The 23,637-nt window shown below is 44.4% G+C and overlaps 2 protein-coding genes and 2 long non-coding RNA genes across 8 annotated transcripts in view; 2 read left to right on the plus strand and 2 right to left on the minus strand.

Annotated features, from left to right (window-relative positions):
* Positions 1-10,227, minus strand: part of EHD4 (EH domain containing 4) — a 76,774-nt gene extending 66,547 nt beyond the window's left edge. Inside the window, exon 1 of the mRNA XM_036923762.2 lies at positions 9,893-10,227. Coding sequence (XP_036779657.1) covers positions 9,893-10,128 — 236 coding nt within the window. The 5' untranslated portion in view covers positions 10,129-10,227. The remainder of the gene's footprint in view (positions 1-9,892) is intronic.
* Positions 3,588-8,919, plus strand: LOC118931349 (uncharacterized). The gene is made up of 3 exons (XR_005032341.2): positions 3,588-3,827; positions 6,853-7,138; positions 7,825-8,919. It is a non-coding gene; the product is annotated as an uncharacterized LOC118931349 (long non-coding RNA).
* Positions 10,228-10,352: 125 nt separating the features above from the next.
* LOC118931346 (uncharacterized) lies at positions 10,353-15,901 on the plus strand. The gene is made up of 2 exons (XR_005032340.2): positions 10,353-10,677; positions 14,814-15,901. It is a non-coding gene; the product is annotated as an uncharacterized LOC118931346 (long non-coding RNA).
* Positions 15,902-16,821: 920 nt separating this feature from the next.
* PLA2G4E (phospholipase A2 group IVE) overlaps positions 16,822-23,637 on the minus strand; it is a 32,884-nt gene continuing 26,068 nt past the window's right edge. For 4 of the 5 annotated variants that reach the window (XM_057488723.1, XM_036923759.2, XM_057488726.1 and 1 more), the window contains 5 exons: positions 22,577-22,684; positions 21,792-21,995; positions 20,754-20,920; positions 19,352-19,535; positions 16,822-18,892 (listed from right to left, as the gene is read on the minus strand). In XM_057488723.1, the coding sequence (XP_057344706.1) occupies positions 18,672-18,892; positions 19,352-19,535; positions 20,754-20,920; positions 21,792-21,995; positions 22,577-22,684 (884 nt within the window). In that variant the 3' untranslated portion in view covers positions 16,822-18,671. Of the gene's footprint in view, positions 18,893-19,351; positions 19,745-20,753; positions 20,921-21,791; positions 21,996-22,576; positions 22,685-23,637 lie in introns of those variants that run through there. The other variant, XM_057488724.1, reaches the window with a different exon arrangement.

Here is a 23,637-nt window from a genome sequence, read left to right on the forward strand (position 1 = left end):
TTCTTCCTTAGGTGTGAAAACTAGTTTTTATTTTCATTTTTGTTTTTCCCTTAGTTAAAAATCACTGAGATTTTTACCAGGACTGCTTGTTCAGATGATGGAATCTTTGAAACTGCTATACCTACACTAAGGGAATGGACATTATCCTGTTGGACCAAGCAACTGGAATTTGCTGGGTAAAGCCTTTTCACATCTCTATTTCCCAGCCATGAATGGAATTTAACCTACACGGGGCTAACCTATGCCTTTACTTGTGGTGTTCTCTTCCACCTTCCATGCTGTTCTGGGAAAGGGAAGAAAGAAAGGAGAAGAAAGGGAGAGGAAGCTTACTAGAATCAAAGGCAACTTGCTTCCCAATTTCTTACAGTCCTGTTTATTTTTCCAGTCATTTACCTGCTCATGCAATGAAGAAATATTAAGTGTTCTCTGTGACTTGTCATTTATGAATCTGACAACAGACTTCAGGGTGATCTGGGAGCTTTAGGTTGTAAAGCTTCATGAGGAGGCTACAGAACACAGCATTTCCCCAAGTCACTTGACTACAGAATCCCTTTTCTCTTTGAACACCTATTGATCTCCCAGAACTGCATTCCACAGAACATAGGTTAAAGGAAAAGCTAAGAAGGCAATGAATAAAACTCAACATCCATTCTAATTTTCTCAAGTGAAATTCTTTTAAAATTAGTAATAGATAATTTCTTAATGTGATTTAATTATACAAAATATTAAGCCAACAGCTAACATTGTATCTTAAGGTGAAATAACAAAGGCAGTACCATTAAAATGAGAAGCTTGATATGGATGCTCACTTCTATACAATAAAATACGAAAACAGAAGAGGAAATAAAGTAATCATGAATGTAACTGACACTGCTGTCTATCTTAAAACCTCAAAAGAATCTACTATAAAGCTGTCAGAATCAAACGAACAGATACAAAAGCAAAACAAAAAAGACCCCAGTAGCTCTCTTACATACAAGCAATACTTAGCTAGAAAATATGAAGAAAAAAAATTTGATTCACAAGAGCAAAGGAGTATAAAATACCAAAGAACAACATCAGTAAGGGAATATAAAACCAGTATGAGTAAATCAACCACCTTTCTGGGATAGATAAAAGAAGATTTGAGTAAATGCTATGCTGAGTTCCTGCTTGGAAAGAACAAATATCCAGATGTAATGCAGTTCCAATACAAATGGATCCCAGTGGAATTTTCTGGGAAGAAGCTAATGAAGTAACTTTAAAGATCCTCTGGAAGAATAACAGGAAATAATGATCGACAGCATGGGGAAAATGAAGAGAAATGAGATCAGAAGGGTCTGTGCTACCATTAACTAAAGATTGTTTTAAAGTGACAGTACATGAGATGTTATGGTGGCATGTAACAATCTACAAACAGAACAGTAGGACAGGAAGAAAAGGTCCCAAAGATCCTGATATTTAATAAATTAGCATATGAGGAAGCATATGTGATAGCAGGAAAAGGTAGGGATTATTCAATAGTGTTAAAAGTACAAAAAAAAAACCTTTTGAAACAGATTTTACTTCCAAGTGGATTAAAGCGTTAAATATTTTTAAAGACCTACTAAGAAAAAGAAAATACAGGTGAATATTTACTGAACCTTAGGTTAAACAAGGATTTTCTAAGCATAAGAGCAATAAAAGACACCACAAAAGAAGGAAAAAAAGTTAGGTTTTACCACAAATGTTAAATATATCTGCATGTCAAAAATGACAAAAAATTTCAAAGGCAAACCCAGAATTGGAAAAATCCTTATAGTAACTATGACAAAGGATTGATAGCCATTATTAAGCAAAACATTTAAACACCTGCAAGATAACATTCCAAATGAAAACTGGTCAAAGATCACAGATAATTCACAAAGAAATATAGATGGTGACTACATATTTTACAGTCAACTTTAACTAGTGGAAAAAAAAAAAAGCAAATTAAAAGAAACTTTTTTCCTATCATAGGTATTTGTTTTTAATAATAATACTCAGTTTTACTGATGGTTTGGTGAAATAATAATCCTCCTATATCCTAAGATGAATATATATTTTCAGGATAAAATATATATAGTACCTACATATATAAATCAGGATTATATATTAACTTGAAAAATATTTATACCTTTTGGTGCAGTAATTCATGCTCATACAGCTATTTTAAGAAAAAAAATGGAAATACAAAGACTTATAGCTAAGGATATTCATTGTAATATTATAACAGCATGAAATTAGAAATAATGTTCCAAGATGTACAACAGAATATGATACATACATTAAAGTTATTTTTGAAGATTAGGTGAAAAGGCTGTTTATTAAATTGTATTAATTGCATAATTCCCAGTTTGTAAGTATGACTTCTACACCTTCATTAGGTCATTTGCTAAAAATGTGAACAAATATAGCTTGAATAGCACATTATGGAAGGGTTACCAAAGTGAGCCTCCTCCTTCTAGGTTGAGGCTGACCCTCTTCAGGCTTGAAGGTTCAGCTGTCATGATTCTATCAACTGAATCCTTCCTCTACTAATGGTTCCCAAAATGTTCCCTGGGGAAGGCTGCCTAAGAATCCCTCTGAGAAGTGGTTTATAAAAACAAAGACAAAAACAGATTTCTAAGCCTCACCCACAGAGATTCTGATTCAGGGGGTCTGGGATGTGGCCCTGGGATATATTTCAGGTCTCCTGGTGATTCTGACCTGCAGCCAGATCCAGGAACCATGGCTTTCTAGTTCATAATTTCCCAAGGTTTTTAAAAGTATACTGAACATCTTTTAGAAGTAAGCTTCTAGATAAGAGTAAAGGAAGAGAATTTTATAATTAAAAAACCTTTTCCTCCCTACATTTTTCCCAACCCACTGGCACTGCTGTCATTTGTCAGATAGATGGTGTAATGAGTGGGTAAGAGGCCAAACTGCAGTGTCTCACTGACTCACTGAGCTGACTGCTGCCATCAGTGCCACACCCAGCCTGCCCTGGAGCCCCCTGCTGCCCTCCTCAGAGCCCTCGCTCCAACTCCTGCCTCCTCTTACAGACACCAGCTGTTCCCCTCTACGGGCCCCTTCTGTCAACTGTTAACTTTGCCAAAGTTGTGCTCATCTAATTTAGCCAAATCTCTGGAATGTCTGTGACCAGGGCACAGCTCTGCCCCCACAGTGCCCAGCAGCTGAGAGTTTTCTATATTTGACACTTCACCTCCCACCCCTTCCTCAGCCCACTGCCACCTGGCTCCCATCACCACCACCACTTATAGACACAGCTCCTGCCAAGGTCACCCTGGCTCCTGATGCCTGATGCACTGGTTCCATTTTAAGTCTTTTCCCAGAAGCATCTGATGCTGCTGACCACCACCTTCTCTTCCCCTGGCTTTTGTGGGGGCCAGCTGCTGTTTCCCTGTCAGGCATCCATTTCCCTTTTTTCTTTTGAAAACAGCACCCCCAATGAGCCACCTTTCCCCACCCTTAGTTCACATGGTTTGGGGGCTGACGACCCACTCCAAGCATGGGTATTTCATTCCTCTGGCTTTAGGGACTGGTTCAGGGATGGGCATATTGCCAACATGGAACCAATGAGACAAATCTGAGACTTACTGAAACTGCTGGGGAAGAGGTTCTTTTTTTTCCACTGGGGTTGCTGAATTGGCAGAATGTGCGCCTGCAACTAGAGATGGTTACCTGCCCACCCCATGTGGAGCAACTGCCTAAGAAGGAAGCCATCATGGAGAAGGCAGCAGAGCTATAAGATAGTCTTGGTGGTGCCACTTGGGGTCTCTACTGATGTTCTTCTCATCACTTCCATGAGAAAAACTGTACCTTTTAAGGTAAGCCTTTTTTAGTTGGATTTCTGTCACCTGGAACCAAAGGAGCCCTACGATGGCTCTGAGCCACTATCCTTCCCTGGCATTACCCCACCTCTCTGGTGAGTTTCCCCCAGTGTCCCCACAAGCTTCTATCCTTTCATCCCAGGCCCATGTGCAGGAACCCTTATGGACTCTACACCTGGGTGTCCACTTAAATATAGGTTTAAGTCTAAACTTATAGCTGTGTCCCCACTCTTTCTCTTCATGAGTCCCCGTCTCAGTGCATAGCTCCACCACTCATCCAATTATCTGAGAAAACTGGGCCTCAGCCATGGACACTTCTTTGTCCTCCCTTCCTGGTCTCCTTTGGGAGCTGATTCTGGCTCATTCCCCAGGGCTCAGCTTTTAGGATGTACTGTAAGGGGAGGCCCTTCCCATCCTCCAAGCCTGAGTGAGGGTCCCTCCTATGCCCTATGCCACCCGGTGCTTCTAGTGTCTCAGCTCTTGTCACCCAGAACTCTAATGGCTTGTTGATTCTTTCTCACACACCCCATGAATGTTCTGGAATAGCTGGGCCCATCCCTGAAATCAACATTATGTGAATAAACACACACTAGGGTGTATAGGTCTGATCTATTGCAAATATAGTCTTTTCTTCCACACAAATTAAATATTTCAGTATTTCAGAGAGATCTGCAGAGGGCGTAGTATTTGGCACCGAAGACTGATTCCAGGGCCCCAGCACCTGAGTGAGGGTGAGAACCACCAAACTGGGCCCAGTGTTTCCCTAGTGGGATTTTTTTTTTTATTAGTCAGGCTGCCTCCTTGTGAGCACCTTTACTTTTCCTCCCTTTAATAACTGAGTCTAGAGCTTATCAAAGGAATGAAGTAGAGCTTTGTTCCTAAACAGAATCTATTTTCCCCCTTTTTGGAAAACTGGGACATTTGCCTGCTTCCAATTTTCCACTACTTCTCATATTCTTCATGATTTCTGAACAATCACCAAACACAGTTCTTGGAGCACAAGGGCAGGTTCTTCCTGCACGGTGCTCCCACCTGCCTGTCCACTCAGGTATTCACCGGGCCTTGCCTGTGCCAGGCCATGGAGGGCCCCTCGTACTCCAGGTGTAAGTCCCCTCACAAACGTGGCTGGGCTCCTTCTACCATCTATAGACCAGAGAAAGGGAGAAATAGCTGAGGAGTTCTGCTTTCTGCTAATGTTACTGCAGAAAGTGACAAGCAGTGGGCCCATCACTTCCTGATTCTGTTTCTTGTTCTAATCATACCTAAAAAGTCTTTTTTCTTGCCTAAGGCATTTTTACCCTCTCAGCCTACTGATCCAGCTTCTTAATGCTTCACATTATCCTTAAACTTTGTTTCCACTCTTGCATATGGGACTCCTGCTTCCTTTCCCCCTATTAATTAATATGGATTAATATTATATATTAATATTTTAGTTTTAAAACACAATTTCTTTATCAGGCATTTTATAGGAAGATATTATGCCCTTTTTTTTCAAACTTAGCTTTAGTGCCCTGAATAATGAACGTGTTTATACATCGACAATAATATATAGGGAGGAAACCACATAAGGAAAAATTTTTTTATTCTTTCTTTCCAAAAAACCACATAGGAATTGTGGCTATTTGTACTCCCCTTTCTCTCATGGCTACTCCTTAGCTCCTTTCCTCGTTGTGTCCTTTTAGCTTATTTCCACTTTTTTTCCTTTGTTTGTTTTCTTCCTGGCAGCCATTTTTATTTTAAATTACTGCACACAGATGCAGAAACTACTTGACTGGCACTATTTGCAGAATTATAGAACTTAAATCACAGGATGTTGTGCATTGGAAGACTGAAGTGCTTTGCACTTTTGAGATATAATTCATGCACCAAAAAATACACCCTTTTAAAGGGTCCAGTTCTGTGGATCTTAGTATATTCACAAAGTTGTGCAACACCACTATCTGACTTCATTTCATCATACCCCAAAAGAAATCCTGTATGTATGAGCAGCAATTCTCTATTCCTTTTGAAGGTGGATATCCAGTTGTCTGATCATCATTTATTGAAAAGAATATTCTTTCCCCCAATGAATGGTCTTGGAACCTTTGCAAAAACAGATTTGGACTCTCTATTCTATTCAATTGATCTATATGTCTATCCTTCTGCCAGTAACACACTGTCTGTTTACTGTCACTTTGTGGTAAGTTTTGAAATCAGGAAGTGTGAGAACTCCAACTTTCCTCTTCTTCAAGACTGTTTTGGCTATTCTGGATCCCTCACATTTCCAGGTTAGTCTGAGGATCAGCTCATCAGTTTCTGCAGAGAAGGCAGTTGGGATTTTGGGAGAGATTGCACTGGATCTGCACATCTCTGAGTAGTACTGCCATTCTAAAAATATTAAGTCTTCCAACCCATGAACATGGGATGTCTCTGCATTTTTTAAAGGTTTTCTTTAATTTCTTTCAACAATGTTTTGTGGCTTTCAGTGCATAAGTTTTACACTACTTTTGTTAAATTTATTTCTAAATATTTTATTTTTTAGTTGCTACTCCAAATGGAATTGTTTTCTTAATGTGTTTTTCAGATTTTTCATTACTAGTGCATAGAAATACAGTTGATTTTGTCTATTGCTCTTGTATCCTGACACTTGGCGGAACTCATTTACTAGTTTTAAGCTGTAAGAGTTTAGGATATTCTTAAATCCTTAGGATGTTCTATATACAAGATCATGTCATCTGTGAGTAGAGATGGGTTTACTTCTTTCTTTCCAATCTATATGCTTTTTCTTGCCTAACTGCTCTTACAAGGCCCATACAGCTTCTTAAGTGACTTCTCTTTTTCCCTCAGAATAAATCTGGGAGAAGGAGACAGGGTGTAGGGGGAAGAGAGACAGTGGGGCTTTAAAAAATCAGAAGTTACAACTATGTGGTTTGGTTTGAATTGATTTTTGGTGAGCCTCACATCCTCTCAGTGAAATGTCTTTCTTCAGAGCATGTGGGCTCAGGGGTTTTCTGGGGTAGCATCTGAAGTTTGTTTTCTTCAGGTTTTGGACACAAGCCTGGTGAAGCCTGACATCTACCTTCTTTGGCTGTTACAGAGTCTAAGGCCACACGGCCACTTGGCCTATGCCCATCTCCTCTCCTTCTCTGGCAGTTCTTCCTGTTGCTCAGAGGTAGAGCACCAACAGTCCCTCTCATCGCATCCTCTGTCTTCTGAGAAAACTGTCAGTGAGACAATGGGGTTTACCAGCTATTTTGCTTCTGCCAAGGAGACTTTGACAAATATCTCCATCACATCTGAATCTCCTCTGAGCCCATTTTGTGATTCAGGTGAGCAAAGTGCCCCGTTCATCCTCCCTCCCCTTGCCCTTGGTCCCTATGATGAGCAAGTTTCCTGACACTTGTGAGCTCTTCAGCCACCCCAGCTAGGAGACCTTTTTATTAGAACAAGGCTCACACTTCATTTCCTCACTCCCAGTGAATGTCCTGGCTCACTATGTCTTAGTGGGGCTCCCAGTTCTTCCCAGTCATGGGACAAAGCAGGGGAAGAGTAAGGTTTCATTAAAGGTGTGGAATGCACACCAAAGGCCTCACTGAGTAGCTTTACAATGAGAAGTTTCCCTCCTTATCATGCAGGCTCTGTGCTGCCAGTGACCTCTAGGGATGTGCAGGAAGCCAGGTGGATAACAACCTGTAACTAAGTAGACAGGTGCACCCATAGCCAAGCGTGAGCTTCCAGTGCTCCATGGCTAGAAGCAAACAACCCAGGAACTGACCAAACTCAGTGCAAAGACAGCCACATATGCAGGCAGGATCCAATGTGGTCAGCACCCCAGACTAATCCTTCTGCTCCCCAATTTCAGTGCAGGAAGCTAGAGGGTAGTTGCCCTTTTGTTTGGGGCTTTCGTTCCAGGAGCTAAATCTCTTCCTCCTAGCTCAAACCAAACTGAAATCACACTCAGGTTTCTGGGGCCTCACAAGCTTCCTGCTACCCTGATTTTCTTCTAATCTTACAGGTCCACTTTGTGTCCGCTGCCCAATGACAATGTCACTCAGGCCAGGGAAGGTCTCAAGAGCAAGAGACTTACGGGTAAAGTGACTCCTCCCTCAGCCTGGGGTTGCACGTGGCTCCAGCACCTACTGTAAATTGGTCTATTTAGATAGAGTCAAATTTCAAAATCCTTCCTAAAACTATGCTTAACCATTCCACAAAACTCCCTCCAAAGACAAAACAGAGAGAAGAGTGAGAAAGAATATAGTGAAATAGTAAGCTGAAAAAAACAAGACCAATTCGTGTTCCTGTGAGCTGTGCTCTCCCACCTTAGGCTTGCTTATTATCCAGGCTACAGAGCAGAGAGAGGACCACATCATGCCCAGGTTGGTGCGGCATCAACAGGGGCTTCTAGTCACACGTGGCACAATAAAGCTCTCATGGCACAGACAGGAGGAGCTGGCAGGGGTGCTGTGAACATGCCACGGCTAATTATTATAATAATAATATCTGCTTATCCTTTGTATACTGCAAAAGGCGCACATCCCACTCTTGTACCACTTGGTCATAATACTGTATTATCCCATACATTTAAAAACTGGTTAGTGTTACTGAGATCTTAAATGTGTTGTTTGTCTCTTGCAAAGCACGAGTTACTGCCATATTTCTGTGATTAATTTTGAGTGTCTGGGGTGACATACTTAATACTATTTTCAGCTTTTTAATAAGCACCAAATAAAACAATTTTTGTATTATTTTCTTCTGTCTTCCTTTACAATCTACTGTCTAGAACTATATTTCAATAGAGTGTACATTTGCTTTGCTAAATTCATTCATAGTGTATCTGCAGGCCTGGACTGAACATATGTCCTGTAGTGACAACTACTTTATTTGTAGGAACTATTTAGGTCACTGGAGCAGAGGAAAAGAGGCCACTACTTAATAGAAATGGCATATATCTAAATATAGATACACTCTTCTGAACATCTGTCGAACATCAATGATGGAGAGATTGTTACAATTTCCAAAACCTTAAATAATTGGTCACTTTGTTTCAACTGACACAGCCTAACCCAGGAAAACAAGTCTCACCACAGAAAGTGGGTCTTAATATGTCAGCTGCTTTAGAAGTAAAATAACTTCTTCAAAAACCAATCTGTTTCCCTGTAAATTATTTCCCATCAAAACTCACTTTGGATGAAGCTATATGACTTGAACCTTAGGACACACACAGTAATTGTTTTTGGAGACACAGCGAGCATGACAAATATTTTCAGTTGTCAAGGGAGAACGAAGAGGCAATGACCGGTCTAAGAAAAGGAAACTAACGACTAGTAATATGACACTCCCCCTTAGTTCCACTGGGCGCGGGGCTGGCGTGGCTGCTGCACACAGCTAACTTCCTATCGTCGGGTAAAAGCGAGGCTGTGCCAGAGCTGAATGAAAGCGGCCTGTCTATCCCTTCCCCCGAAACCTGTGGTGGGGGGTTGCACGCCAGGAACTCAAGGGAAGGGAGCATGGTCAATACCCTCTACTGTTGCCATTCATTCATTCATTCAATAAAATTACGCGCCTGGCACCGCGTAGTTTAGGGGCTAACTCTCCAACTCTAACTCAATAGCCCATTCTGATACCCCATACTTTTGTCCCCATTCCCAGCCCTAGACTTGACTCGTCACGAAGTTGCTTATTATAGCGTCGCTCTCCCTCCCTTCCCCGAGTCCCCAGGCCAGGGTGGCAGGAAAAAGTCAGCCCAGAAGAGTGCCTTTCCAAGAGCAGGGAAGGAGGGCGTGCTACACGGAGAAGGGGTTCCCGAGACCCTCCTGCCTATGTGGGGGGAGCGTGTCCCTACTCCCGCGGCCGTGCCCCGGGGCGGGCCTCGGGCACCTGGGCAGCGCGTTCGCACGGGAAGCCTGAGGTCACGCTGATGGTGGAGACGGAAGCAGAGAAGAGGGGGTTCCGCGAAGGGAAGTGGGTGCTGCTGGAAGCCGGAGGGCGGCGGGAGGCTGGTGAAACACGCGCACACGTGGGGAGGGCCACGTCCACTCAGGTGGTGGGAGGCAGAAGTCCAGGCAGGGTGCGGGGCGGGTTACCTGATGAAGGTGGTCTTGCCCGTGCTGTACTGGCCCACCAGCAGGATCATGGGCTTGTTCTCGAAGTCGGCGTCCTCCAGGGCGGGAGAGTGGAACTCGTGGAAGCGGTACGCCTCCTCCAGCGGCAGCACCTTGCGCAGGTAGAGCGAGCGCAGGCCGCCGGTCACAGTCTGTACCGCATCCGCTCCGCCCGCGCGCTCGCGCCCGCCCGCCTGCCGCCCCATCCAGCTGAACATCTTGCCGCCGTCCGCGCCCCGCGTCTGCCCTCTCAGCACCCGCGCCGCGTTCGGACCCCCTCTCCCTGGCTCGCCTCTCCGCTGCTCGCACTGAGCCGCCCCAGAGGCGCTCGCTGCCGCCCGAGCTGGCCCCGCCCCGTGCGGTCGCAGCCAGTCTCAGGTCGCTACGTCACCAGAACTTGCTCACTATTCAGAAGAGCTCTCCCAACTCCTTCCTCATTGGACCACTGCAGCGCGGGTGGTGGCGTCAGCCAATGAGAGGAGGTTCCTAATGAATTATTGATGCTGGAGTCCTTCAGACTGGGCGGGGGAGAGGGTGTGTCTCCAGCCGGGAGGCTCAGGCGCGTCTTCCGCGGTCTGCGGTTTGGTCCCCGGGGCCTCACCTCTGGCCAGGTGGCGTCGGCTTCCGGGTAAATCTGAGCTGGCGAAGACGGACCTCCGGAGTCTGCTTAGTCTCCTGAAGCGTTTGCTCGCCCCAGCCTGGGGACGTGGAGACTGGGAACAAAAATTCGGAAAGTTGACAGGCAGGTTCTTTCTACCCACTGGCAGGTTATTACTGTCCTCATTTTATTCATGAAGACTCATGGACATAATTGACAAAATTTGAAATAGGGGGAAATATTCTCGATCTGTTTGGGTGGATGTGTCTTCTACTTCTCTCCACTGCCTCCTCTAAATTCTGGATCGATTGAAGGCCTTGTGCCCTTAGTTTTCATTTGATTTTCTGTGAAATCGAAGATTTAGTCAATATCCTTATTGTAACAACCTAATTTGCACAAATTGACATGTAAGAAAGTTGTTACCTCCTACCTGTCTCTTTTTCAGGTTAAAAGCACACATGTAAGTTGAGAAAGGGAGACATAATCAGTCACCACTTTTGGTGTCCCAGGTTACAGTCTTAGAGTATTTTGCAAGTGTTTTAGAGCATTTTTCAAGTGATCCATGGGGCCTCCAGCATAAGAATAATCTGAGAGGCTTGTTAAAATGCAGATTTCTAGTCTTCACCTCAGACCTACCAAGTTAAATTATTGAGGAGGGATAGAGCTCAACAAGTGCCCCAGGGTTTTCTGAGGTACTCTAAATTTGGGGGAATATGTATCACAATAGTACTTCTGAAACTTGGTAGATGTGCAGATTCTGATTCAGTGGGTATGGGGTGGGACCCAAGATTCTACATTTCTAACAAGCTCCCAGGTGTGGCCAATGCTGCTTGCCCATGGACCATCGTTTGATTACCAAGGCTGCCGTGAAGAGAGAACAGGACTTGGCATCAAAAGACCTGGTTTGAATAGTGACTATATAAATTAATGGCTATGTGACCTTAAATGCAGTGAGTTGCCTCTCTGCCTCAGTTTCCTTGTTTGTAAACTGGAAACTCACTTGGATTTGTTGTCCAATATTTAGAAGAAGCCAAATGTAACTAGGAAAGAAAGCCAAGGGTAAATGAAGTTAGATTATTTGCCTCATGTCAAAAGAAAAGATTGAAGTGAAAAAAATGTAATGAAACCATAGAACTACTAGAGAAAGATACAAGTGAAGATTTATAAAATTTTGGAAAGGAAAAACTTTTCCAACCAAAACAAAAGACAGAAATTTTGATAAGATTTGTCAACAAAGTAAAAGCTAGTGAAGGGAATAAAGAAGTACAAACTTCCAGTCATAAAATAGTTACAGGGATGAAAGCACAGCATAGGGGGAAAAAGTTAAAGCCTCAGTATGGTTTTAAAAATACATAAAAGCATTTTGTTAAAATATCAATTTTCTCCAAACTAATGTGTAGATTTAGTGTAATCCCAGCAGGCTTTTGTTTTTGTAGAAATTGACAGTGTTTGATTTCTTGTTCTGGATGATGGTTACATGAGTGTATTCACACGCCAAAATTCACTGAGCTGTACAATAAGATCTGTACATTTTATTGTGTGTACCTCAGTTTTAAATATTCATATGTAAATGCCAAGGACCTCAAATGCCCAAAACAACTTTGAAAAATAACGAAGAGGACTTACACTATCTAATTTCAATGCTTATTATAAAGCTATAGAAATCAAGACAGTGTGGTATTGATGTAGAGATAGACAAATATTTCTACAGAACAAATAGAGTCCATAAATAGATTCCCACATATATAGTCATTGATTTTTGACCAAGTGCAAAGGCAATTCAAGGGACAAAGTAAAGCCTTTTTAACCAATTGTATATCTATATGTGAAAATATAAAATTTGATATATACCTTGCACGATATGTAAAAATTCAAAATGATTATAGACATAAGTATAAAGCTTAAAATTTAAAAACGTCTAGAAGAAAACATAGAAGATCTTTGTGGCATTGTATAGCTTAAAGTTTCTTAGATGATACCAAAAGCATGATCCATAAAATTAAAAAATTAATAAACTAGAGTTCATCAAAATTGAGAACTTCTGACCTTTGAAAGGTACTGTTAAGAGAATGAAAAGACAAGGATGATAATGAGGAGAATATGCAAATCTCACACCGGATAAAGGACTTGGACCCAGAATATACTTTTAAGTGGAAATATATTAAGACCTCTTAAAACTCAATGATAAGAAAACAACCCAATTTAGGAAATTGAAAAAAAAATTTGAACAGATACTTCACCAAAGATGTAGGGATAGCAAATAAGCACATGAAAAGATGTTCAACATCATTAGTCATTAGGAAAATGCAAATTAAAACCACAGTGAGATACTACTACCAATTAGAGCGTCTAAAATTAAGATGGCTGACCACACCAACTGTTGTTGAGAATGTGGAGCAACTGGAACTCCGTATATTGCTAATGGAATATAAAGTGGTACAAACTTTGGAAAGGTTTGGCAGTTTTTAAAATGTGAAGCATATACCTATCACATGACCCAGCAGGGAAGGAGCAGAGGGCATGAGAAGACTTTTGGGGGTAAAGGATTTGTTACTTTGATTGTGGTGATGGTTGAAAGTTGTATACATCTGTCAAAACTCATCAAATTATGAACTTTAAGTATGTGCAGTTTATTGTATGTCAATTATACCCTTCTTATTTGTTAGAAATTCTCATACTTCTTAACTCAAGAATTTTATTCTGAGGAAATTGTGGATGTAAATCTTTATCTAAAGAATGTTTATCAGCATATCATTTATAATAGTGAAAAGCTATAACTAGATGTTCCCTCATGGAGGATTAGTTAAGCAGATGATGGATTCCTAGGCAGTCTCAGAAAATTGTGTCCTATAAGAAGAACATTTCTGACCTGGGAAAATGCTCAGAATGTATTTTTAAGTGGAAAAAAAGTCAGATTACAGGAGTAAATACATGCAATTGCTATGGAAAACAGTATGACAGTTCCTCAAAAAAATTAAAAATAGAACTCCCATATGTTCCAGCAATCCCACTACTGGGTATATATCCAAAAGAATTGAAAGTAGGGTCTCTAAGAGATAAATAGGGTCTCTAAGCATTTTTCACAATAGTCAAGAGGTAGAAAAAAACCCAGGTATCCGTTAATGGATGAATGGATAAATAAAATGTAGCATATTCATACAATGAAATATTAGTCAAACTTAAAGAGGAAGGAAATCCTGTCACATGATACAATTGGATGAACCTTGAAAACACTATGCTGACTGAAATAAGCCAGTCACAAAGAAACAGAGAGTGTATGATTCCACTTATATGAAGTATCTAAAGTAGTCAAATTCATAGAAACAGAAAGTAGGTGGTAGTTAGCAGGGGTTGGGGGGAGGAGGAAATGGGGAGATGTTCCATGGGTACAGAGTTTTGGTTTTGCAAAATGAAACAATTCTGGAGATCTTTAGCACAATCGTATGAATGTAGTTAACACTACTGGACTATATACTTAGTTAAGATGGTAAATTTTATGTTATGTATTTTTTACCACAATTAAAAAAAAGGGAATGTATAGGATTTTTGTACTTTTGCATTAAAAAAATAAAGCACCATGGGAAAGATGGGAAAAATAAACCCCCATACAGTAATGATCTCTGAGTTTTGGAATGAGAAATGATTTCATTTCCTTCTTTATGTGCTTTAGTATTTTTCAAACTTACACAATATCATGTTCTTATTTTATAATCAGAAAAAAATTTAAGGAAGATAAAGATTTGTCTTTAGTCCTTAAAAAAAGGCAGGGTCCCCAGTGAATCATGAAGTGCCATGCCAGCCTTAGACTGCCTCCCAGTGGACTTGTTTTACATGAATGTATTTAAGCCACTATTTGTCAGGTCTCAGTCAGAAATGACAGTAATGCTTAACACTGAATTTGTTGCTAGAAATGGAGTCTGAAGTAACAGAATACAAAATGTGACATTTACTTAGTGAAAGAGTGTGAAGGTCAACATTAAGGATTCAATTATTTGCAGGTTAGGATTTAAAACACGGCCATACATTTTTTTGACATGCCTTCTAGCAAGAGATGGGAACTTTGTCCCCTCCAGTATATCTAGGCTGGCCTGTGAATGCTTCTGCCAACAGAATACTGTGGCAGGAATGCTATGTTACTTCTGAGACTACATCATAATACACCCTGATGTTGCCACTGTGTAACACTCTTGAGCACTGAGCTGCCGTCTGAGACTGACTATAGTGAGACTACCATGCTGGGGAGGCCACAGGAAAGTGCTCTGACAGATAGTCAATCAAACTGAGCCTGTCCTTCTTCCTTCCCAGCCTTTCCAGCCCAGGCACCAGACATGTGAATGAAGAAGCCATCTCAGAAGTGAACCCCTTCAGCCCCTGCTATTCCAGAGCCCAGTCATCTGAGGCCCCTTCAGCAGTTCAAGTCATTTGAGCTGAGGCCCCACACATGGAGTGGACAAGAGTTGTCCTTGTGGTGCCCTTTCCAAATTCCTCACTCACAGAATCTGTGGGCATGGTCAAATGGTGGTTATTTTATGCCATTATATCTTGGGGTTTTTTTGTTCACCACTAGATAACTAGAACAAATGGCTGATAATTCTTATCTTGTTAAGATAAAAGTTTAGTTTTCTGTTACAGAAAAGAAGTTCAGAGATAGGCAGACCGGGGCTGGTTGGGTGTTTTCACAGCCAGCAGGAGTTTAGATTCCCTTCATCCTCTCTGCTGCCTGGAATGTGGACATGATGGGTGGAACTCCAGCAGCTGTGTTGGACCAGAAGGCAAACTTGAAGATAGCACAAGCAAGAGTTGAAAGGGCCTGGGTCTTTGACAAGAAATAGAGAAATAAATGTTCATCTTCTTTAAGTCACTGTATTTTTAGATCTTTTGGTTAGGAAGCAAAAGGAATGCTAACTGGTATAGAATTTGAATATATGAATCAAGAATTTAGGAAATCTGCTTGGTTAGATCTAAAGGTCTGAGGGTTTTCAAAATAAAAGTGGTGGCTAAAGTCTTGGGTGTAGACGAGATAGCCTAAGGAGAGTATGGAGTAAGAAGAGAGGACTAATGAGAGAAACTTGGGGGAATACCAGCAGTTAATGGAGAGTAGGGCAGGTGAGGCCAGAGAAGGGAGTTGAACATGGGAAGAAATTCAGGATAAAAGTTATCTAGCAAACCTGGCCCCTTTCCTCTCTGGCTGGGTTGGCAGCTCCTAATGTGTACCCCATGTGTACACAGCTCATATGGAACTTTTTGTATTGCAAGTCTGTTTCCATGAAGCCCTCCTACATGGGACCAGAAGGAAGCTCCTTGAAGTGTGGGGTCAATTGTTAATCCTTTCCTTTTTATTGTCCTGGTGCCTACTGCAGTGGTGGGAAGGCAATAAATATTTGAAAGCGGAACTGAAAAGAACTGCTGTTGGCAAGGAAGTCATGGGAAGGGAGGGTTTCAGGAAGAGGGCGTGGTCTCCAGTGCCAAATGCTGAGAACAATCAAGTAAGATAAAGCCTGTAAAGGGCCCGTGCCATTTGGCTCAGTGTATCTGGCAATAAGGACATTGGTGACCTCGGGGGCGGTGTTTTTGTGGGGACTTAGGGGGAGAGACCATGGGCGTGGTACAAGGTGGCTGGGTTGTGTGGCAGTGCTGTGTGGTGGCTGCTCTCAGGAAGGAAAGGGGAGACAAGGAGGGAAGGTGCTGGGGGAGACAGGAATTTTATTAAATTTTTGTACTGAGTCACATTGCAGAGACCAGGAAACTCAGGTGGGAGCCTTCCTGACCTCTGCACTGTGCCAGAGCTCCTCTCAGGGCTGATAACATTCTGTCCTTATTGCTTGCCTCACCTTTGCTCATCTGCTCTGTGACATCACCAGCATTGTTTTAGAAGCTAAGTCCCTGCTTAACTCCTTAAGTCCATATAAAAATCTTTTCAGGTTTTTCCCTCCAGTACAAATCTGAGTTCTCAGAAAGCAGAGCTGCTTATTGACCCAATGCCCCAAGCAGGTGCACCCCTGCTGCTGGCTGCCCTTCCTCCCTGTCACCAAGGCTTCCTGAAAGCCATCTGAGCTTCAACAGCAGGGTTAGCAAGGCTTGGCACCCCACTGTCGCTGCTGTGCTTCATAAAAATAGAGAAGCTATGCTGTCACAAAAAGCAGGGGGAATTCTGGCAGAAGGAAAGGAGGCCGAGGGGGAGGGGGAGGAGGGATGGGCTGGACATGGCCTTCTCCCACCTCCAGCTGTGGAGTGTGGGAAGCCCAGGCAGGGATGGGAGTGGGAGTCATGCAGGTTTCACAGCATCAGATAATGAAATGATGAGTCAATGGCATTTACCCACATGGCCACTTTATTCCATGCTCAAATAATACAATGATTATATAACCCTCATTTTTCATACTTTGATGAATCCAAGGAAGGGCTGCCTTCATCTTATAATACAGGTCTTGCTGTATGGCTCACTCTGATAATCTAAGGAGAGCCTTTTGTAGCAGAAGGAAAGAAAAGATGTCAAAGTGAACATCTTTTGTCCATTGTCCCACTGGCTGCTCTGGAGCAGGGGAGGGGTCACGTCCCAGGTTAGCATTATCTGGGTGGGAACCAGTTTTGCAGGTCCAGAAGCCCAGTTTTTTGGTGGTTTGGGAGAGCTGATTGATTCATGCTTTCCAAGCTTATGGGAAAGGATGGCATAAATCCACACCTCTCAAACTTCAATATGTATGGGCATCCCCTGGGTAGGGAGGAGTGCAGAGGAGATGGGAATCTCCTTAAAATGCAAATTCTGATTCAGTATGGCTGTGATGGAGACTGAGATTCTGCATTTCTAACCAGTTCCCTACCACACTTTGAGCAGCAAGGATGTAAATTGGAGGCCAATTTTTCTAAACCCTTGGTACATGTCACCACTTGTCTCCTAACAATCAAAAGACTGCTTAGGGAACACGGAAGCCCAGAAAGATGGCCACATCTTCTAGGTTTGCTGGGCTTCACGTGGACCACTTGCCTTTTTGGTCACACCACTAATTGGCCTGGGCATCTCATTGGCTCAGAGTACACATTTCTTTAGTTAAGCTCCCAGCCTGCTGGAAGACCTGGATACTTTCTGCTTCTCTGGGTCCCAGGGCTTTCCCAGAGATTCATCTGGAAACCATCCCATGGATGGGCTTCTTCCTCAGGCTAATCTAGTCTTTTCTGGGTCAGCCCTTCTTAGTTTCATTCCCTTGGGGTGACTGCAAGAGTTGGGATGTGTTGGCCATGGTATTTACATGACAAATCAGAGGAATCTCATTGAGAAATGAATAATCCCATCTGGAAATTGGAAAGGAGGTGGTAAGGGAGTTGAGAAGTGCTCCTGGAGCAGGCTGGTCAGAGAGCTTCGGCCTTTGGGAGTAGGCGGCATGAGCATCATTACCCACTTGGTGGGTGACTCCATTTATCTGTCCAGACACCCTCCCACTGCATCCAGATCTTTGTTTGGTGTATCTGAACTGCAGATTTGGGTTTTGCCTGGCATTTCACTGTTGCTGGGTGCTTGGATGGGCCCACCAGTCCTGGGGCTCTGAGAGGCTGGAGAGGGGCTGCTCAAGGTCCACGAGGCTCTTTGTTGTTGAAGAGACTATGTGTCTGTAGTGCTTTTTCTAGATCTTCTACCATCACGCTTCCTATTAATACTGATTCATAAAAGTAAAACCCACAAAGTGAAATTTCCTATAAAAATCACAAGAATATAATTGCCTCAAATTACAAAAAAACATTTTCTCGGAGAACCCAGAGTGCTTCTCAGTCTTCTGTGCATTCACCAAGACCCTCCATGCAAGGAGGCAGGGAAGCAGAGAGGGATAGGCTTGGCACTCTCACTCTGAGTCCCAGGTTTCTGGGGAACCAGGCCATGCTTTTATTCTTCACACTTGGGGCACGTGTGGGAGCCTGTGGCTATTGGATCCCCTTGTCTTCAGAGAAAGGTTTAAAAAAATTCCAGTGGGTACAAAAACCCTAATACATCCCCTTGTTATTTTCCTGTGTCTCTGTCTCTCTCAACCTTTTTGATTTAATTTTATGATTAAAAGCCCAGGCCAGTCTGCCTGCACCCCTTGCCAGATCGCAGAGCTGACCATGAGGGCTGGTCAGCCCTGATGGGTTCCACACTTCTGACAGCAGAAGCAGACACAGGAGCCCTGGGACTTAGGAGGGACCCTGGGTCTTCAGGCGTTTCTTCTTCTCCACTGCCAGTCGCAAAGCCTGAAGGAGCTTGTCCTTGTTATTTAGGATGTTGTATTCGGAGAGCTTCACCAGCTTGTTGAAGGCAGCCTCTGTGTAAGTCAGCTCCTTGGTGGCATAAGCAGTTTTGGGGCCATAAATGTCAACCTGGCCCTGCTCCAGCTCCTCGGGGCTCCTCTCCACACCTGGAGAGAGCAGAAGGACTTGCTATAGGCCCTTACACATTACGTTGAAATGACTTGTTCCCATATCTTTCCCTGTGTCTCCTCCTCCCATGCCCCTGGCACACATGGACACATGCATGTGCACAAACATGCATACGCACACACATGCACTTGCACACCTCCCTGCTCCTCAGGGCGGGGACACAGTTTGCCAGTCTTAGGACTGCCCTAGCACCAACACAGGGCCAGAAACACAATTGGATGTCAATAAATGTTGAATGACTGAAAAAGGTAGAGATGATATTGCCAGCTCATGGTAGGGTGGGGGGGTCTTTTCTTTCTTACCAAACCAAGGTTGGCTCAGACTGGAGCTAAGCCAGGCTTCCCCATTAGAGCTATCAGAAAACTACACAAGTCTAAAGACAGGAGCTCCCAGCCCAAGGCCGCAGGTGGTGGGAGCTGGGCTTGGAGGAGGCTTACCTGGGGCCTTGTACTTTTGGAAGGTGTCATTGATGAGTGGGAAGAAAATCACGATGGGGGCATCAGGCTCCTGGGAGTTCTCCATCAGGTAACACTCCTTGAGATTTTCCTCCTCCTCTTGCAGCTCATAGTTGGGGAAGGGGATGTTCTGCACGGAGCAGTACTCACAGGTTTGTTTCATGGGCTGGAATATCACGGGAGGACGTGTTTGAGCATTAGGAGGGGTGGAAGTGGATAAGGAACACAGAGTTCTTAGATTCAGTTTCCTGATTTCCCCAACTAAGAACTCAGGTCTCCTATTGCTTTGCCTATTGTGCTATTTTTAGAACAAAGGTAGGTCAGGACAAAGGGCCGGAGGCAGTAGGTTGGTGTGTGTTCAACTGCGAGCTTCTTCTGCAAGTAAAACGGAAAGGAACCCTTTTAATGATGCTGCACCCCAACACAGACCTGGGCAGATGTGGATGGCAGCCTGAGGATAATGGGAGCTGAGCTACATATAGCCGTGGCTGGCCAGCCTCCTATGGGATGTGCATAGGCTTTGGACTGACAAAGTACCACAGGGCTGGAAAGGACTCTAAAAGGGTATCTTTATAAACATGATGTAACAGAGAGAGCAGTGGGGATAGAGTCAGAATCTCCTTAGTTCTGTCCCTGTTCCATGCTCACTAGCTGTGTGATCTTAAGCAAGCCACTTACCCTCTCTGTGCCTGTTTCCTCACCTATAACATGGGACTATTAGCACTTGTGCCATCTAGTGCAGAGAACAGGTATAAGGATCAAGGGAGGTCATGTGTGGGAAACATGTCACTCTTACAAACTTAGGTCATGACTGATATTGTCCTCATGATCTGTCCTCGTTCCCCTTTCCCAGGCTTTAGGATAGGGCTATCCTAAAGTAGACCAGAAATAGTTTCTTTTCCCTAAAGGGCTAGAACTTTAGAAAAGTAAATAAATAAAACCTCTGGTCCTGGTTCTTTCCTATAATTACATGGAAGATCATATTTCCTGGGGGAGGGGGCATGAAAATAGGACATTGCAAGCTCTAGACGTGACACAAAACTTGAGAATTGACGGGGCTTTACTTAGGTTATTTAGAAAAAACTCTTTTTGCAGCTGAAGCATTGCTAAATATGGCAAATGTTCAGATGCAAGAATAAAATTGAAATTAGCTCAGTGAGTCTTCTTAAACTCTAGGACCCCTTGCACATGAGGGCCAGCTGGCTGCCTCGCTGAGGTCTGGACATCTAACCTAATGTCAAACCATCCTCTGATGCTAAGTTTTGGAGCCTGTGGGGAGCGCACATTCTCCCATTTCTCAGTTTCACACTGCCCTGCTCAGTGGCGCTGCTCAGGAGAGGCATGGTTCTCCTGCTCAGGGGGAGCCTTTCTCTGCCACACTTGCCTTTGCCTGAGACCCGGCGCAGTAATTGAGGTGAATGATGAGGTCAACTTTTCTCTCAGGCCTGAGGAGGGGCGGGTAGCTGGAGTTGACGAAGAACGCGGTGTCCAACAAGCACAAGTGGTTCACGGACTGTGTCAGCTGGTTTGGGAAACCATCTAGCACCGTGTCTGAAAGCCAAGGCTCCCAGTTACCATCACGCCCAGTGCCCTGAGCTTGGAATGGCCAGAGGCAGCCGGTAGGGATGGAGTGCCCTGCCTGGAGCACCTCCACCTCAGCCTAGCCTCTGGCCCTCCCCCTTCCAGCCAGGACCCCCGGTGAGACCCAGTGCCCCTCTGGGTAAACTGAAGAACAGCATTATCCTGGGTTTTAGCACATCTTATGGAGCATGCATGGAAAACCCACTATGACCTACCCACAGAGCTTCAGAGGCAGCAGGGATGTAAGAATATCCTATAAACTGGGGTAAACCCTGGGTCCAGAGCCAGCTGCCCTTTCTACCCCAGATGGCAAGGATGAGGATTATTAGATCAGGCTCAGCAGTTGTTTGCAGGCTGTGGCTGAATAAAATACCAAAGATAGTGCCAAGCCAAACTTAGAGCCTTAGAAGGCTGGGGAGGAGGCACTAAGTTGAAGTTGTGAGAACATGGCCTAAGACCCGGCTCTGAGGCTTACCATTTAGGGGCTCTTGAGCTGGCCATCCCTGCCCAGCTCCAGGGGGCACTAGTCACATAAAAAGGGGCACACCTGAAGAAAATCAGGGCCCATGTTTCACCACCAGGGTCCCAACTTCTACCTGCTAGGATTGTTGTACAGATTCTGTATAGAGTTGTTGTACACATACAATTAATTGAATATGCACACCACTCTACCCACTGTTCAAGACCTTGCCAAACGCAAAATAACCATGGGGAGAGCTGCCACCTGATGCAATGAACATGGTCAGGAGAGTTTTCTCATCCTTTTCCTGTGGCAGCCTTGACATCCCCTTCTCCATTCTGCAAACAGAGGTGGGCCTCAAGCAGCCACCAGTAGTGTTACCTTTCCACATGGAGAAATGGCTGTTCTGGACATAGTCCGTGTGCAGCTGCAGCCCCCGCAGGAAGTTGTGGAACTGAGACACAAAGGCCCGATGGGTGAGGATGTTGCGGAAAGTATTGGACACCCACGACCCTGGGATCACCACCGTGGTGTCCAGGACGTTGGCATCACATTTGGGGACTTCAGGCAGGAGTGGCTCATCTTCTGCAGGGGAAAAGGAAGGATCCCCAGATTGCCCATAGGAAACACGCATGGCTGCTTGGCATTCTGGGGCCTGCCAGTGTAAGTGCAACTCACTCCTTCCTTGACTCATTCTCAGGGCCCTGGTGTTGGAGCCAGGAGGACCCAGATGAAGGATGGCACAGGGGCAGGGTGGTGGAAAGGGCAGGTGATGACAGGTAAGGCCAAAGGGCATAGAGAGTCTGGAAGAGTGACCTATAACTGTGCCCATGGATCCCTATGCCCTTCAGCTCTCCTGGGCGCCACACAGCTTTGCCAAGCCTAGAATGGTCGATCCATCCTGATCAGGCCAGAGTTGGCCCCCAGAACTTATGACCAGACCTTATGTCCCCACTTATAGCCTGTCTCCCCTCTAGGCAGGAAAGACCTACAGTGTCCCTCCACTCTAGGCAGGGAAGACCTTCTCACCCTAGCTGTCCTTCCATCTCTGTGGGCCACAGAGACAGTGATGAAAGATGTGGCAGGGGGACTGGTCCTCAGGCGGTGGTCTACCCCCTGCCCCCACCCCCACCCAACAAGGGGAAGCCAGCGGGGGCATCACCCACCGATGTCATGCACTCTCTCCCTCGTCCATCTGTGGAAAAACTCCTCTGAGGTGTGGGACAGGTTCCAGGCATCGAGCAGGTTCAGGGAGAAGATGCTGCTCCACAAACCTGGGGAACAGGGCCAGTCATTAGCAACTCTGCCCCAGGCCCCCAGGCCCCCAGGCCCCCCAGGCCTCCCAAAGACTGTTTCCACTTTGGCCCTGATTCTGTCTCTAAGTCAGGCTGCTCAGGGAGTGGGCAGACCTTGTTTCCCCACAGTGCAGCTCAACCCAGATGACTGAGGAGCGCTCATCTCAGAGCTGGGAGAGGGTATGTAGGCCTACATGGCACAGCCCCCACACGGGCTTAGTGTTAACAAGCACAGGCTTGGAGTCAAGTCTAGATGCTACCCTTTGCATCAATCAATATGAGAGTTTAGAGTAGTGCCTGACACAGGGTATTTGACAAATACAATGCTCTTATCATTATGATTTTAAAATGCAGCACATTAATAATAATACTCATATGAAATCTTTCACATACACTGACCCATCTGGATCTTCTATAAGGCAAGTTTTACTCTTAAGTCCAATTTACAGATGAGAAAACTGGATCAGAGAGGTTAGGTAATTTGGCCAGCTTCACACAGCTAATAAATGAGGAGCCAGTGTTCAAGCCCAAGTGTCTTAACTACTTGGGCCACATGTCCAAAAGCATAGGTGTTCAGAGGAAGGACAGGCCACCATGGGCTGGGGCTCCGTGGAGAAGATGGGGCCTGAGTTGGGCCTTCTGGGATGGGTTGGATTAGGATGGGTGGAAGGGACAGGGGTACAGATAGCTAGTTTAAATAAGGGTGTAACTGTTATGGAGGCTCTAAAGATGGGTCTGCTTTTGAGGTTGCCCTTTGATGGATTTAGCTTAGACTCTGAAAGGGAGAAGTGTGTGAGTGGACACCACAGCCAGGCCCTGCACTCAGCACCCCCAGCTTCTGGAGGGCCAGGGAGTGTAGCAGCAGGGAGCTGGGCCAGGCTTCCCCAGAGACTCTGCCTTCACCCTGGGGTCCTCTCTGGCCTCTTGGATTC

Source organism: Manis pentadactyla, chromosome 11 (genome assembly GCF_030020395.1).
Source record: "Manis pentadactyla isolate mManPen7 chromosome 11, mManPen7.hap1, whole genome shotgun sequence".
Lineage (NCBI taxonomy): Eukaryota > Metazoa > Chordata > Mammalia > Pholidota > Manidae > Manis > Manis pentadactyla.